The 14,661-nt window shown below is 44.6% G+C and overlaps 1 protein-coding gene across 4 annotated transcripts in view; it reads right to left on the bottom strand.

Annotated features, from left to right (window-relative positions):
* Window positions 1-2,438: 2,438 nt before the first annotated feature.
* The window catches only part of DNAH3 (dynein axonemal heavy chain 3), a 176,096-nt gene continuing 163,873 nt past the window's right edge, over window positions 2,439-14,661 (bottom strand). For all 4 annotated transcript variants that reach the window (XM_082714819.1, XM_082714822.1, XM_082714821.1 and 1 more), the window contains 6 exons: window positions 10,512-10,666; window positions 9,570-9,737; window positions 7,870-8,012; window positions 5,096-5,300; window positions 4,282-4,419; window positions 2,439-2,843 (listed from right to left, as the gene is read on the bottom strand). In XM_082714819.1, the coding sequence (XP_082570945.1) occupies window positions 2,490-2,843; window positions 4,282-4,419; window positions 5,096-5,300; window positions 7,870-8,012; window positions 9,570-9,737; window positions 10,512-10,666 (1,163 nt within the window). In that variant the 3' untranslated portion in view covers window positions 2,439-2,489. The remainder of the gene's footprint in view (window positions 2,844-4,281; window positions 4,420-5,095; window positions 5,301-7,869; window positions 8,013-9,569; window positions 9,738-10,511; window positions 10,667-14,661) is intronic.

Below are 14,661 nucleotides of genomic sequence, written 5' to 3'. Positions count from 1 at the left end.
CGGTCCCTTTCTAAGTAACTCAGTGTGATTTCTGACAGTGCAACTTTTGTCTTTAACACCGCTGAATCTGCAGAAACCACCCTTCCCCAGCCTCTTTCAAAATGGAAGTTCATCTAATTGCTAGCTAGCCTCCTGAGTATCTTCTGTGTGCCAGGAACCTTACCTAAATGTTCATTTTAGATGTCTAGTCTCCTTTGCAAAAACGTATACCCTAATACACAGAAACACAACCGTCAATTTACTACCAAAACTACCACATAAGTTATGTTTATAATAGCGTTCCCTCTCCCCGCCCCACCCCCGCCGCCCCCGGCCCTCCATTTTTTCTCAAAGACTATAAGATCTCCATCTTTGGTCTTTGAAAGGCAGAACCTATCTTCCCTATGTCCCCTCTTTCAATGAAATTTTCTTCGAACACCAACAAGGACTGAAAACTATTTACCCAACAGTTAGATTTTTAAAGAGCAAGGACTATGACAACGTTCGTCTGATGTTATCTGCTGAACTATTTATAGGCAGGACCTGCAGCTTCTCACTAAGCTGATTTCTGGCCATCTCTGCCCCAGGACTCCAGCCTCTAACTCACCAGGATTTCTGAAGAACATACTGCTCTTTCCCAGGAGGGAGACATTAATTACCACATTGGCCCCAGTAGAAAATGACCTCAAATTTAGGGCACTCTTTCTTTGCAAAGTGGAAGAAATTTTTTAAATTACAAAAATTTAATCCATCGTACAGAAACATTCTGTCCCTTGACCCCTGAGGAATGAAACAGCCAGTCCCTGCTTCCCTCAGCTTTTTGTTGCTGAAGCCGGGGGTTAGAAAATTAAAATTCAATTGTTTTCTCAGCAACCCCCTCACTGCCTTAAAGCTCACAATATGACTTAACCTAACCATTCCAAGATTCAGGCATTTGGGATCCTGACCATCTTTCCATCTCACATGACTAACAATCTTACTTGGAAGGATAATGACAGTTTCAGCTCTCTGTTCATTCTAATTCTCCTTCCCCCACTGGGGAGAGTGGAGGGCGGAACGTCTTTCTCAACAACAACAGAAACTATTAAGCTACCTGCGATGAGCTGTAAGAGACTGCTCCTCTTTGCTGTTTCTTTATTGCCTCCTGGCAAGATCTGGAGAACTGCCCTTTCGTACTTAATCTCTAGGATCGCTGGGATAATTTGCCGATCTCAGAATTCAGGGTTCTTAATCAGAATTTGATCGATTCCATGTTTCCATGAATAGGTTTCTAGAAAAGGTTGGTTTGGTTCTCAGAAGCTTCCCATGTTCAGGAAAAATCAAAGACCTTGAGGACATTTCTTCTAGTGAAGAGGCAGAGAAACCAGCAGATGCATTAGGCTCTCGAACAGCCTTATGTCCTTGCTCAACAATGAACTGATCAGTGGAATGCCATGAAGGAAGTCACTTAGAGCCAAAGAGCTCAGTGAAGGAGTTAGCTGAGGAGAAAATATATCAACAATGTGATTTTCGTGTCCCCTAGGATTCTCTTCTAACTGGCCCCAAGGGAAAACAGTGATAAACTGGAAATTCTTTGGACATGGCTCTTGCAGCTACTCATTTAAGATTCTACATCATAACACAGACAGGTTGTTGGCAGGGAGGCAGCCTGTGGCAGTGAAAAATGCATGGGTTCTAGAGCCAGACAGCCCGTGCCTCAAATCCTCGTTCTGCAATGTGAAAGAGCTGGGTGATCTTAGGCAAGTTACATAATCTCCCTGAACCTCCTGAGAGAGAGAGACTGTCGTACCTACCACAGGAACAAATGCCTAAAGGCCCAGGCACAACCCATAGCACACAGTAGGCCTGCAGCAAATACTGGTTCTCTCATGTCTTCTTTCTTCCCAAAATTTCCACGCATCTGTTGCAGGCTAATAGAGAAGTATTCGCATCCCAGTGCTACAATGATGAACTGTGGAAACTTGAGCTCCTTATTTTTCTAAGCCTCCATTTCTGCATCTCTAAAATGGACATAATAATACCCTACCACATAAGATTGTTGTGAGAAGTGATTTTCAAATATGTCAAAACCTTAAAAAACGAAAGCAGCTCAGTCCTCTTTCAACCTGAGAGACTCTGATGTTAGTGCATGGAAACAGAGTAGGAAAGAAGCAATTAAAAGTTCAGTGGTAGTCAGAGCAAAAGCAGCAAGAGAAAACCACAGAGGAGCTTAACCAAATGGCTAAAGGTCTAGGTTGAAGAAAGAGTCCCATTGTCAGTGTTCGAACCACTACTTCAGTAGCTATCTGAATTGGGAGATCTGGCCTCCCCTGTATCATGGTTTCCACAGCCATAAAATGATGATAATAATAACCTACTTTACAGCGGTGCTCTGAAATCCTGGCTCACAGCAGGTGTCTATTAACATAACTGCTACCATCATCATCATACCCTGTGCCTCTTAGGAAAGGAAAGTTAGGTTGTGGTCAAGAATGAAATGCCTTTTATTTTCTGCCTTGAGACAGATACCATTAATTATCCAGCTGGCACAGAGAGGCTACCCCTCGGTTTATCCAGTGCTTCTGGGGCCTGTCTGTTGGTAGTTCAATGGACAGGACGTAGTTGGTGGAGTGGCCCGTGGTGGAGAGGATGCCTCTTCGGGCACTTGTTTTGTAGACTGGACACATGTAAATGTTCTGATGCAGAAACATCGCACTTTCCCCAGGTTTCAGCCAAATAATGGGCAATGGGTCATAGAGGATCTTAGGGAAAGACTCCCCGATCTGCTTTGTTTTCCTGTCCCAGCGGGCACCTTCCAAGAAGAGGCCTTTTATGTAGGCCCCATCTTCTGGGTTATTCTCCATGACCGTTTCTTGTGTGGTTACCTGGAAGAGAGGAAGCTGTAAGTTCTATTACCTGCCATTTCCCTAGAGTGGGGCAGCATTAAGAGATGAGAAAATCTGCTGCAATGTTTGCCTTTCCCAGGACCCTGGGACTTCCGTGAAAATACTCCTGCCTTCGTACATGGACCAGGTCTGATTCCTAGTCAGCACAGTGGGCACAGGGAATGTATTAGAGTAGGAGTCAGGAGGCCACATTAACTATAACTAGCTTAGCAACCTTTGCACAGTCCTTTCCCTTTCTGGACCTGGATCTGTAAAAAGAGGGGTTAGATTTAGATGCATGCTCATAAAACAGTCCTCTGGTGGGGAGAAATAATGCCTTGATTTGTAGTTTTTGTTGATGTCTATGGTGTAGGTAGTCAGTTTCAGGCTAGCAACTATGTAATAAGGAGCTACGACTGGCTCTGGTGAGTTGATATGGGCCAGCTCCAGCATACCACTGTTTAGGTTCCAAGGTGGTAAAGTCAAATTCCTTCAGTTAAGCACAGAAAATGGTCTAAGTGCAGGAAGATGAGGAGGAGTGTGGATTATAGTGAACCAGAGATCACAAGCTCCATTTAAATTCATTCAAATTGTAAACTTTTTTTTTACTGTGAATAGGATATTTTTCTTATTTTTACTTCTAAGTACTTACTGCCAGAATAGGAAAAGGTTACTGATTTTTGTATATTTAACCAGGATCTAGCCACCATATCTGTATTCTGATACCTATTACCTATCAGTATTCTGACAAGTGTGTTTTTAGAGTCTTTAGGATTTCTAGGTATGCAATCATTTCAACATCAAAAAAGATGGTTTTATCTTTTTTTCTCCAGTGTTTATCCCAGTTATTTCATTACTTTATTGCATTAATTTCAGCTTAACATTGTTTTCAAAGACCATCAGTTTCATTCATAAACTAGATTAAGACCTAGGCAACCAGTCTGAAACCTCTCAACAGATGATCTTACTCTTTTCTCTCCATATATGGGTAGAGTGATATTTGATTACTGGACATTCCTTTGACTTCACTCCAAGCAAAGGACTACCCAAGACCAAATGAAGAGTCCTTCCAAAGGAAGCGTCCATCATAGTGAATAAACAGTGGGGGAGGATGCTTTAATTTTTCTTGGTACAATGGTGGCAGAGTTTTCCTCTGGAAAGATTGCTTACATATATGTGTGTATATATATATAATATACGTATATATATGTACACACACACACACGCATACATACATACAGAGACAAAGCCTTGGGAATCCTCTGGTTCTGTCAGGAATAACTTTGGAGCTATTTTAAGTTGTGCTAAATACTTTAATTGTACCATCTCAGAAACATTTGGGCCTTAACACATCCAAATGTTTGGACTCCTTAAGAAACAGGCAGCACTGCTTTCCCTGGTTGGTCCCATGAGCTGGCCTAACCCAAAGCACATCTACCTCAAATTCAAATCCGATGTGGTCAATGGGGATGGTGTATTTCCGGGCATAATTCTGAGAGACACCCGTCAAAAAAGACTGTGTGAAGTAGAATCCAGAGATCCAAAAGACCACAGGGGGCCCATGGTCAATCCATTCCTGGAGAGCCACAGAAATAAAAATTCAAAATCAACAGCACATAAAGATAGTTCAAAGGCAGATAATGTAAATGAATGTCATTAAGAAAAATGGCTTTTCTCATTTTTCTTAAAACAGGCATCCCTCTAAGTTTAGCTTATATTTTCCCACGTGTGAAATGAAGGTGCAAAGATATATGTTTCCACTTTAAGAAAAGCCTAGGTACAAGCTGGTGTCAGAATATAATAGAGACTGGCAGGGACTGTAGCAGTGGAAACTAGGTGTCTTGTCTAAACTGAGCAACAGCCACTCATCTCATAATACTTGCCATTCAGGAATGTAGGCCCATTGTTTCAGGTCTTCCCTTTTTTTGTAGGACAAATATCTGGAGTTTTATGTGTAATACTTCAATGTTTACATGCTAGCTCAAAAAATTTAAATTACCAGGCAGCCAAACCAAATATATCTACTACTTGAATCTGACCCATGAGCCACCAGTTCATGACATAAATTCTAGTTCCTACTCTTGTCTCTATAGGCTATAATCTTTCCAAAGATTCTGAAAAATCTCCCCCTGCCCCTTCTCCCCACTGCAATGCTGGGAAGATTGTCTCTAGTAGGTGCTTGGTCCATTTCAGAATGTCCTCTCCACCTGAATGAGCATGCCAGGTACCCAGTAACCCTGACTCCCAGGTACCTGGAAGAAGGCCAGGCGGGCCAGCAGGTCAGCCACATAGCCCCCCAGTGGCTTTAGTGATGGGTAGGACTTGGCCATCCATATGGCTGGCACTTTACCCACGATCATGCTACTGAAGACATCCTCCAGCTCTGAGGACATCAGGACCTGTCCTTTGATGGCTCGGCCAAGATTAATGAGGCTTCTGCGAACCACTTTGGTCAGCCTGCAAGAACAAAGGAGTTGGCTCAGACAGGCTCTTCAGTTTTATTCTACCCAAGTATGCTGATTCCAGGTTTCCTTTCACTTTCCCTCCACTCTTTCAAAGGTCCTTACAAGAGATAAAAACTCATGATAGAAAAATTATAAAGATGAGAGAAAATTAAATCATCCAGTATCTCATTACCTAAAGATAACTTACATATTTATTTTCCCATATTTTTCTATATTTAAACATTCATTTTTTTGTATCTGTTTTTCTCTCTTCGCATATAGGGAGCATCTTCTCAACTCACTAGAGACCTAAATCATCTTTTATAATAACTGCAAGTTATTTCATTTTATTGAATTATTTCCCTATTGCTGGAACATGTTAGTTCTAGGTTTGTTGTCACTGTAAACAACATTGTTAAGAACATCCATCCATATCAATCTTTGTGGAAACTTTTAATGATTTTCCTAGTAACGGTAGAATTTCTGGGTCAAAAGGTAATACAATTGGGGTGCTGGGTGGCACAGTACGTTAAGTGTCGACGCTTGGTTTCAGCTCAGGTCATGATCTCAGGGTCAAGAGATCAAGACCCATGTTGGGCTTTGCACTGGGCATGCAGTCTGCAGTCTCTCTCCCTCTGTCCCTCTACCCCATGCTCTCTCCTTCCATTTCTCTCTCTCTGAAATAAATAAATAAATCTTTTTTTTTTTTAAGGCAATACAGTTTTAAAGGGTTTGTTCCATATTGTCCAAGTTGTTCTTTTTATGGATTATGAGGTCCATGCCTGAGAAAAGGCAGCTGAAGGGCATCCTGAGAGATGCCAAGATTGCCTGTCTCTCTCTTTGGCCTCTCTTTGGCCTCTATGTTATGAGACCTAGCCAAGCCTAAAGGGAATGCACCTGAGAGTGGCAAAAAACATGCCACCAGAGAGAACTTGTCACCTCCAAAGACTTTTGGAATGCCTGCCAAGTAGATACAAGAATGATCAAATACAAGAAAGAGATTCCTAGATGTATAATCACTAAATATTCATATTAAGAGGAATTTAAGGGTCAAACATTTGGTGCATGTGCTTTGCTGAGGAGTCAAGGGGCAAAGTGACTATCTGAGGCATGATACAGCAGACCTGTAGCTATTATACCTAAAGACCTACTTGCAAGAGATTTTTCTATTTTTCAACTATGAGCTCTGCTAGTTTCAAGTTTTTAGTACCCAAGGAAGGAACAATTGCCTCAGAAGACACATTAATGTTTCCCCTGAACTGGAAACTGAACTGTCACCTAATCATCTCAGACTTCTCATACCACTCAGTGAATCGGTCAAAAAAAGTAGGGTGGGGGGAATGTAAGAGTATTACTCAATGTGATTAACCCTGACCATCTTTGGAAAATAAGATTGCTGTTACCCTGTTCTCTTCTATTACAATGACCAGTAGGAAAGGCTAGTGAAGGTCCCTGCAATCACCAAGGAAGAGCTCCAGTGACCTTAGAAGAGGGAAGCCATAAGGCTTAGTATCTGGATGAATGACAACTCTCTTCCCATCATGCCAAGGTATCTGACTCACAGCAGAGCTGCTACATCCTAGCTCACAGCCCATACTTTGCTTGGTTCCCCCATATGGCCAACTGTCTGTTGACTCTAGAGAGTAATACTAAGACTGGAAGGCAAGGAATTTTTATATAACATTCTTCCAGTTCTCTAGTCCTTCAGAGTCAGGGCTGTCCCTAAAACTGAGCAATGACCAAAGAGGCAAAAGGGAGACAGTTAACAGATAAAGAACTGGGAATAGTAGGAACCTTGGACTTGAAGGCAGAAGTGATGAGTTTTCTCATTTGGCATAGATGGTCTTTGAGAATGCCTTCAGTTTTATCTAGAAGTGAGATCAAGATATCTATTGGGCTCTAGGCTATATATAGTAATTGGAGAAGTGAGGAGGGCCCAAGACCCTAAGTCCCATGGCCAGCCCATAACAACCCTTCCCTAACTCTGTGGTTGGAGTAATGGGATAAACTTCTCTCCACCACTTTCTCTGTTCATACTGATTTCACATACTGGCTAAGTGCATGGGCTCTGGGATCAGACAGCCTGGGTTCAAAATCAGTTCTGTCACTGAATGACTATGTGACCTTGTACTTAACCCTTCTAGGTCTCAGTTTTCTCATCTGTAAAATGGTGGCAGAGGGATTACTAACTGTGCATATTCCAAAGACTACTATATGCATGCATATAGTAGTGCATATTCCAAAGACTACACATGCATGGTGCTTGGAGCACCAAGGGCTTAAGAAAAGTGGTTCTAACAGTTACTTTTACTGTTAGCCTGCTTGGTATTGGTTTTAACCTGATTTTACAGGTGTCATATGAATGAATGAGTGAGAATGAATAGAAAAAATGATTTAACAGTAGGTGAACGCATGCTTGGATGGTCCTACTTATAGCCCTCCCTATGGGAAGGACAAATACCTCCTCTGCACAGCAGCCCTTGTCAAGTGTACACATCTGTTACTGCCCATTAGATCATACCGCTACACTCCAACTCCCAGGATTCAAGTTCTTAGGATCCAAGTAAGACCATCTGGCCCACCTGTTGAATCTGATGAGCTCCTGCCTTAGGACGGTGTTCATGGATTCCTCATAGACCACAGGGTACAACTTCATAACCACTTCCACGTCAAAGTCATTGGGAAGCTTGGAGAGTATGTCCTGGGCCAGCTCTTCAATCACTTCCTTAAAGCACAGACAGTAGAGAGGTGAATGAGAAACAAGGCCTGTACATTGTGGTTTTGTGTGGGTAAACCTGAACCAATGGGCACTGGTCTTTTTAATCACAGTCTGTATGACCTTCCTGGGAATTCTCCCACAGAAGCCAACTCTGCCTGGCAGAAAGGAGGGCCCTTACCTCTCTACCGGTCTTTGGGAAGGCATCACCTCTTGGCCCAGAAAGCAAAAGAGCAGAGCAATGAGAGCCCTCTTTTCACACCTGAAGCAAGGGCCTGAGGGCTAGGCAGGGATTCCTCCTCTGTCAGGTAGCCTCCGGGCAGAACGGAACCCGGCCAGCTCCTGTCTTTAAGGTCAGCTCTAGTAGAGCATCTCCCACAGCTTCCTCAACCAGTGTCTCAGAACCAGTTCACAGTACAGATGGGACTCTTGCTCAGTGCCAGGGACAGGACAGGACGCCTGGGGAGGTATAGGCCATTCCTCAGGACTGAGCGAGAATAGTCCAGGGCAATGGAGTTGGCCAAGTGGAGAGGGGACAGGCCTAGAAGAACAAGCAGTAGGACCAGGCCGTGAGAGAGGCAGAGACCTCCGCCAGCCGGTGGAACATGCGCTTCCTTCCCTCTCCTCTCTCCTGTGAGGGGGATTTTCATCCCTGAGACCAAGCAGGCTGCTTGGTCTTCCTACCTGTTACCACTTATGGCACTATGAGCCAAAGCAAGAGAAACCCACCGGGGAGAGGGCTTGAACATGGGTTAGCTCAGAAGGTGGAGAAGGGAAGGAAAAGACAGGAAAGAGGAGGGTGTGGCAACGTCGGGAGATGGTGGTCCTGGGTCTGGCTCCGCCTGAGTTATGAAAGCTATGAAGCAGGTGTCTTCCTTGCACTGGGTTCGTTTCACCCCCTTCTGTAGACTGAGGATGGTGGACCCGATCTTCACTTCATAAAGTGTGCACTAACTGGGAAAGGCACCCAAAATGATTGATTCTACGTGTCTCCAGGACATGGAACAAATCATGTTGAATCACATGATGAGAAAGTCACTCTCTTCCCGAGTTTCAGCCACCTTTCTCTTTTCATTCTTCTCAAGGACAAAGTCTCAGACCAGTGCTAATTAAATGCGCTTCCCCTTTCCACAAGGAGCCAGCAGGGCCTCAGCAACGTCATCTGCAAGGAATCTAATAACTTTCATTAGCTTTCATTTTCTTTTTTGTGGCTGTCATGACTTAATGGAAATGACACTGGGTTTCCATTTATGGCACTGATGAGCAGCTTTTAAATGAAATGTTTTTAAGCAAAAGAGATTTAGTTTTAAATATTATATATATGGAGTACAGATGATACATGGGTATAGCAACGAACCATGAGGAGTATCTGGAAACACTGGTGTTCTTGCAGCTCTGTATCTGAGGACTCTTAGCAGAAAGACTCAAGAACCCATGTCCTCACTCAGGGGTCTGACAGACCTCCCCTCTTCTGCTTCCCTGGTCATCAGCCACAATCCTGTGTGACCACCAGGTGGAAAACTGCCTGGGAAACAGAATTATGTCTCCTGCCCCACACCTGGTTACCTGCGGGGACTTGCCACTCTCTCCTGACTGCCTAGGGAGGGTCAGCAACACCCCTTGAAACAGCTGGTTGGTTTCCTGGTTGTCCTTGGTGATGTCAGCGTTCTCATGGAGGCCAAAGACTTCTGGGTGGGCTGTGATGGGTAGATTCCTGAGATAGTCGATATAGGACTGGAAAGGAAATCTTCAATTGACACAAACCCAGGTTCCCTGGGGTCCCAGAGATCACTCAGGGATGGGCTGGACCTAACCCAAGCAAATCGTAGCACGGGTCACACCTTCCCACCACCCACACACCAACCACCCCCTCCACACACACACACACAGGGTAAACACCAAGCTCTTTCTTTCTCAGACGGTTTTCTGGGGAGTGAAAATGAAGGCAGAGGTCTGCGTATCTCCCTTCCCACCCTTAGCTTCTCCTTATTTCCTCCTCATAGTTCTGGCTTTGCATTCAGACAGAGCTGGATTTGGATCCGGGCTCCACTGTAAACGAATTGTGTAAACTTGACCCCAGTTTCCTTATTTGTAAATGGGAAGAGAAGTGAGGTTACAGAGGAATGGGCCTTGGCATATAACAGGTATTCAGTAAAAGAATTCCGTTCTATTCTTCCTGTTCTCATTCTTCCTTCCAGTTTTTCTGTCCTTCTCCTTTGACTACCTTTGGAACCTTTGTTTTCAAGTACCAGTTTCCAGCCTATTTACTGCTAAACCCTCATCTTAGCCACCCTTCCCCTTAAACTCCCAAGAGGGACCCCACATTCTGAAAGGACCTTATCTATCAAATGCCCAGTTTTCATTAAACAGTAATAATGGCTCTCTTAGAGGCTTTTTGGAATATTGAAAATAGCTTATGGACCTAAGTCAGAAAGCCCAAGGCTATCTCTGGGCCCTCCTTGCTTACACCGCAGCCCCTAGCCACATGGGGATTGCCGAGCCCCTCACCTGGTAGGGACCATGAGGAGGGACATGGTAAATGTCTCCAGGAGCGAGACAGTAATGATCCTCCTCAATTTCCTTACAGTAGAACGTGGACAGAAGGGACAGCAGGAGACGCCTGTCTTTGTCATCAGTCACTCTGCCTCCGTAATTACATTCCCCTGGGGACAACCAACAGGAAGAAGATGAGCCCAGGAAGGTCATAATGAACTTGGTCATTAACCTAAAACAGGATTCTTCCAGCCAAGGAGCTCTGCTGAGAAACAGGGTTGCTGAAACCAATGCTCACCTTGGGATGACCACCAGGTCTTTTTGGTATGATGTTTGCTACAAAAATAGTACACATTAACCATAGGAAAAATCAGGAAGCAGAAATAAACGGAGAGAAAAACAACACAATCACCAATAATTCCACCAGAGGTAACTACGAACATTTAGGTCTCTTCTTCACGTGTGCGTGTATGTGTGTATACGTACGTGAAAGGCATTACAGAAAGGTGGTTCAGGGCAAGCACTCTGGCATGAGACAGTCCTGGGTTCCAATTCCAGCAATTTCTCATCCATCAAGAAGCAGAGATAATTGCAGTATCCATTTTTATAAGGTTGTGGTTAATAAAGCTTATAAAACATTTAGTACAATGCTTAGCACAAAGAAAGCATTCAAGTTATTATAGCTATTACAAATACATATATATATTAGAAAATTGAGATTATCCCATACATCCTGCTTTGGGATACTCCACCCACTTCATTAATATCATTCGCTGAGACTCAGGTTTCTACACTCAGATTTCTACAAAAAGAATTGGGTAATTCTTTGGAAGCCACATCAAATCCTTCTTAGTAACCCCATGACACGTTTTCTAGCTGGTCCAGATTCCACAGTCTGTGGGTGCCACCTGGCATTTCGTAGTTATGGACAACACGCTAGTCTACAGGGAGGAAACACATCTGTGTATATAGTGTGTGTGACAGACGGGCTCATTTCCAATTCCAACCATTCCAGGAAGACGCAGGTCTACAGACAGGAAACAGGAAGTACGGCCCAAGTTTGGGGCCAGACGCCTCGACTTCTCTTGGTTTGGGAAGTGTCTAAATGTCTGGGAGGAGGACCTGGATGGTTCATTAGGGGAGAAGTAAAGGTCTAAAGGGAAGCTCATACTTCTTGAGTCATTTGAGCCCTGGCAGAAGCTATTTTACCTGTGGACTTTTCCAAGGACTTTTCAAAGATCAGTTTGAACATTACAGCTTATCCTGGCTATAAACAAATTTTTAACCCACTGAGCCACCCAGGTGCCCCTATAAACAAGTTTTTGATAGCACTATATTAGATACAATAATCAAAATATGACATTAAAGAGACAGTGGTTTTTCCCTCACTGAAGTCAGCGTGGCAGAGCTGAAGGCTCCCAAGAGGGAACCCAACTGAAGGTTTATCTCAGGCACAGAGTCATGGGGCACTTCCTTATCAGTGAAATTTCCTGAAGGCTTTGGGTTTTATGTTTGTTTAGGAAGGTCACCTCTTGGGTCCCCTGTGTGGCTCAGTTCGATGGGTGTCTGCCTTCAGCTCGGGTCATGATCCCAGGGTCCTGGGATCAAGCCCCATATTGGGCTCCCTGCTCAGCAGGAAGCCTACTTCTCCCTCTCCCTCTGCCTGTGCACACCTCTGCCCCCCAATGCCTGCTTGTGCTCTCTCTATCCCTCTGTCAAATGAATAAATAAAATCTTAAAAAAAAATAAAAAAGGAAGGTGCTTTTCTTTATAGCTACTTATGTGTCTATTCTGGTAACAAAAGCGTAAGTTCCCACAGGCCCCAGGATGTGTTTTATCTTTTCTAAGGTCTCTACTCTCTGCTCAAGGGCTGGGGGTATCAGATTAAGAATGTATTGACTTTGGGCAATCTAATTTGATAACCACTATCCAAAAGATGAGACTACTCAGAGACTACTGTCTCTTTGATCAGTGTCAGTACAGAGTTCTAATGATCATCTGTATCTGTTTTCTTTTTTTTTCTTTCCTGCGGCACATAGAGGTGGTAGGGTCCCTTGCAGGGGGTAGGGTGTGCGAGAGGTGTTCGTGTGCACTTGATTCCTGGCGTGAGCTCTTCAGTGCTATCCCTGTGGCAGTGGCCACACACGTGTGTCCTGACACATGGCATCAAGAGTCGGTGGAGCTTTTGCCAGCTGTGCCCCTGAGAGATAACAATGAACACAGACCCTTGCCGATTCACGATGGACATGTAAAGAGGGTGAGAAATGGACCTTTGGTGTCTTACACTCTTGAGATGTGGGGACTGTTGATTATCTTAGCCTCACTAGTCCACCCTGACTGGTACAGGGGCAAAGTGAGGAAGCTCAAGCTGGTGGGCATGGTGGGGGCGGGTCGTCTGACGGGCTGCGGACAGTCCCATACCAAGACCTTACCCCAGGGCAAGGACACATTCGTTCTGCTTTCTGAAGAAGAGCCTTGGCATGTGACTCTGAATGGCCTGAAATGCTGGGAACATGACTCAGTTCTTTAGAGAATGTCTAAAAGCCACTGCCTTTAGGTTGTGTGTGTCACTTGGGATTTTGTTCAGGAGACAGGGTGCGGAGTTAAGGTCTGTGTGACCTTTTACAACTGAACTTGATGATTACTGTGAAGCAAGATTTCTCAGCCCTAGCACTATGAACATGTTGCCCTGGGTAGTTCTGTGTGTGTATGTTGGTGGGGGTGTGTGCTTTCTGTGCTTTGTAGAACACGGATGCATGGTTAGCAGCTCCCCTGGCCTCTACCCTGTGGTACCCCTATTTAGTGGTGACAGCCAACAATGTCTCCAGATGTCGCCAAATGTCCCCTTGGGGGGAAAAGCTGCCCTTGGTTGAGAATCACTGCCCTCAGGCCTCAGTCTTGTCAGGTGTAAAACAGGGTAACTAACGTGAGGCTCAGAAGTTGCTATGGAGACTGGGTGCGACGACTGTGTATACGGAGCGCCTGCCTCATGCCTGGAGAAAGGATCCAGCCAAACCCCTGAACATACGGAGCTGAGGAAGGAACTCGGTGTGTAATCTTGAAAATGCCCAGGGTTTCCTGCTGAGCTGCATTTTGACCTCTGGCCATGGGATCGCACTCACTTAGCCCGTCTGTAGTTGATCTCCTGTTTCTGGGGTTCTGTGATCTGTTCCCTGAGGGAAGCACATTTACATTCTTCCATAGTATGCACTAGTCTATACTGGGTGACTAATAAAAGGTCACGGATAGACTGTTTTTTTTTTTTTTTTTTTAAGATTTTATTTATTTATTTGTCAGAGAGAGTGAGCACAGGCAGACAAAGAGGCAGGCAGAGGCAGAGAAAGAAGCAGACTCCCTGCTGAGCAAGGAGCACGACGTGGAACTCGATCCCAGGACGCTGGGATCATGACCTGAGCCGAAGGCAGCCGCTTAACCAACTGAGCCACCCAGGCGTCCCTTGTTTTGTTTTTAAAGTTTTTATTTATTCATTTGACATAGAGAGAGATCACAAGTAGGCAGAGAGGCAGGCAGAGAGAGAGGAGGAAGCAGGCTCCCTGCTGAGCAGAGAGCCTGATGCGTGGGGCTCGATCCCAGGACCCTGAGATCATGACCTGAGCCGAAGGCAGAGGCCTAATCCACTGAGCCACCCAGGTGCCCCTCAGATAGACTGTTTTAATACAAAACAGCAAGTGCCCTTTTCACTGGAGGGCACCTCTGTTGGGAGTACTCTCCTTCTTCCTGCCCACTGCCTACCCTACCATCTTCTGCCCCTTATGAACTCATTCATCTCTCAAAACTCATCCTTTATGCCTTCATGAAGTTATCCATGATCATCCCCTACCCCCTCCCTGAGATTTAATCATTGTGTTACTTTTCTACTTTATAAATATTTCTCTTGTTGAGCTTATCACTGTATTGTCTTTTATTTCTTTTTAAAAGCATTTTTTAAAAAAGATTTTTATCCATTTACTTGAGAGAGAGAGAGAGAGAGAGAAACAGAGAGAGCCCGAGTGCAGGGAGGGGCAGAAGGAGGGGGAGAAACAGACCCCCTGCTAAGCAGAGGGCCCTCTGTGAGGCTTGATTCCAGGACCCCAAGATCATGACCTGAGCCGGAGGCAGAGAGACACCCAACCGACGGAGCCACCCAGGTACCCTTCTTTATATA

This window comes from Mustela nivalis, assembly GCF_964662115.1.
Source record: "Mustela nivalis genome assembly, chromosome: 19".
Taxonomy (NCBI): domain Eukaryota; kingdom Metazoa; phylum Chordata; class Mammalia; order Carnivora; family Mustelidae; genus Mustela; species Mustela nivalis.
This window is presented reverse-complemented; position numbering and strand designations above follow the sequence as displayed.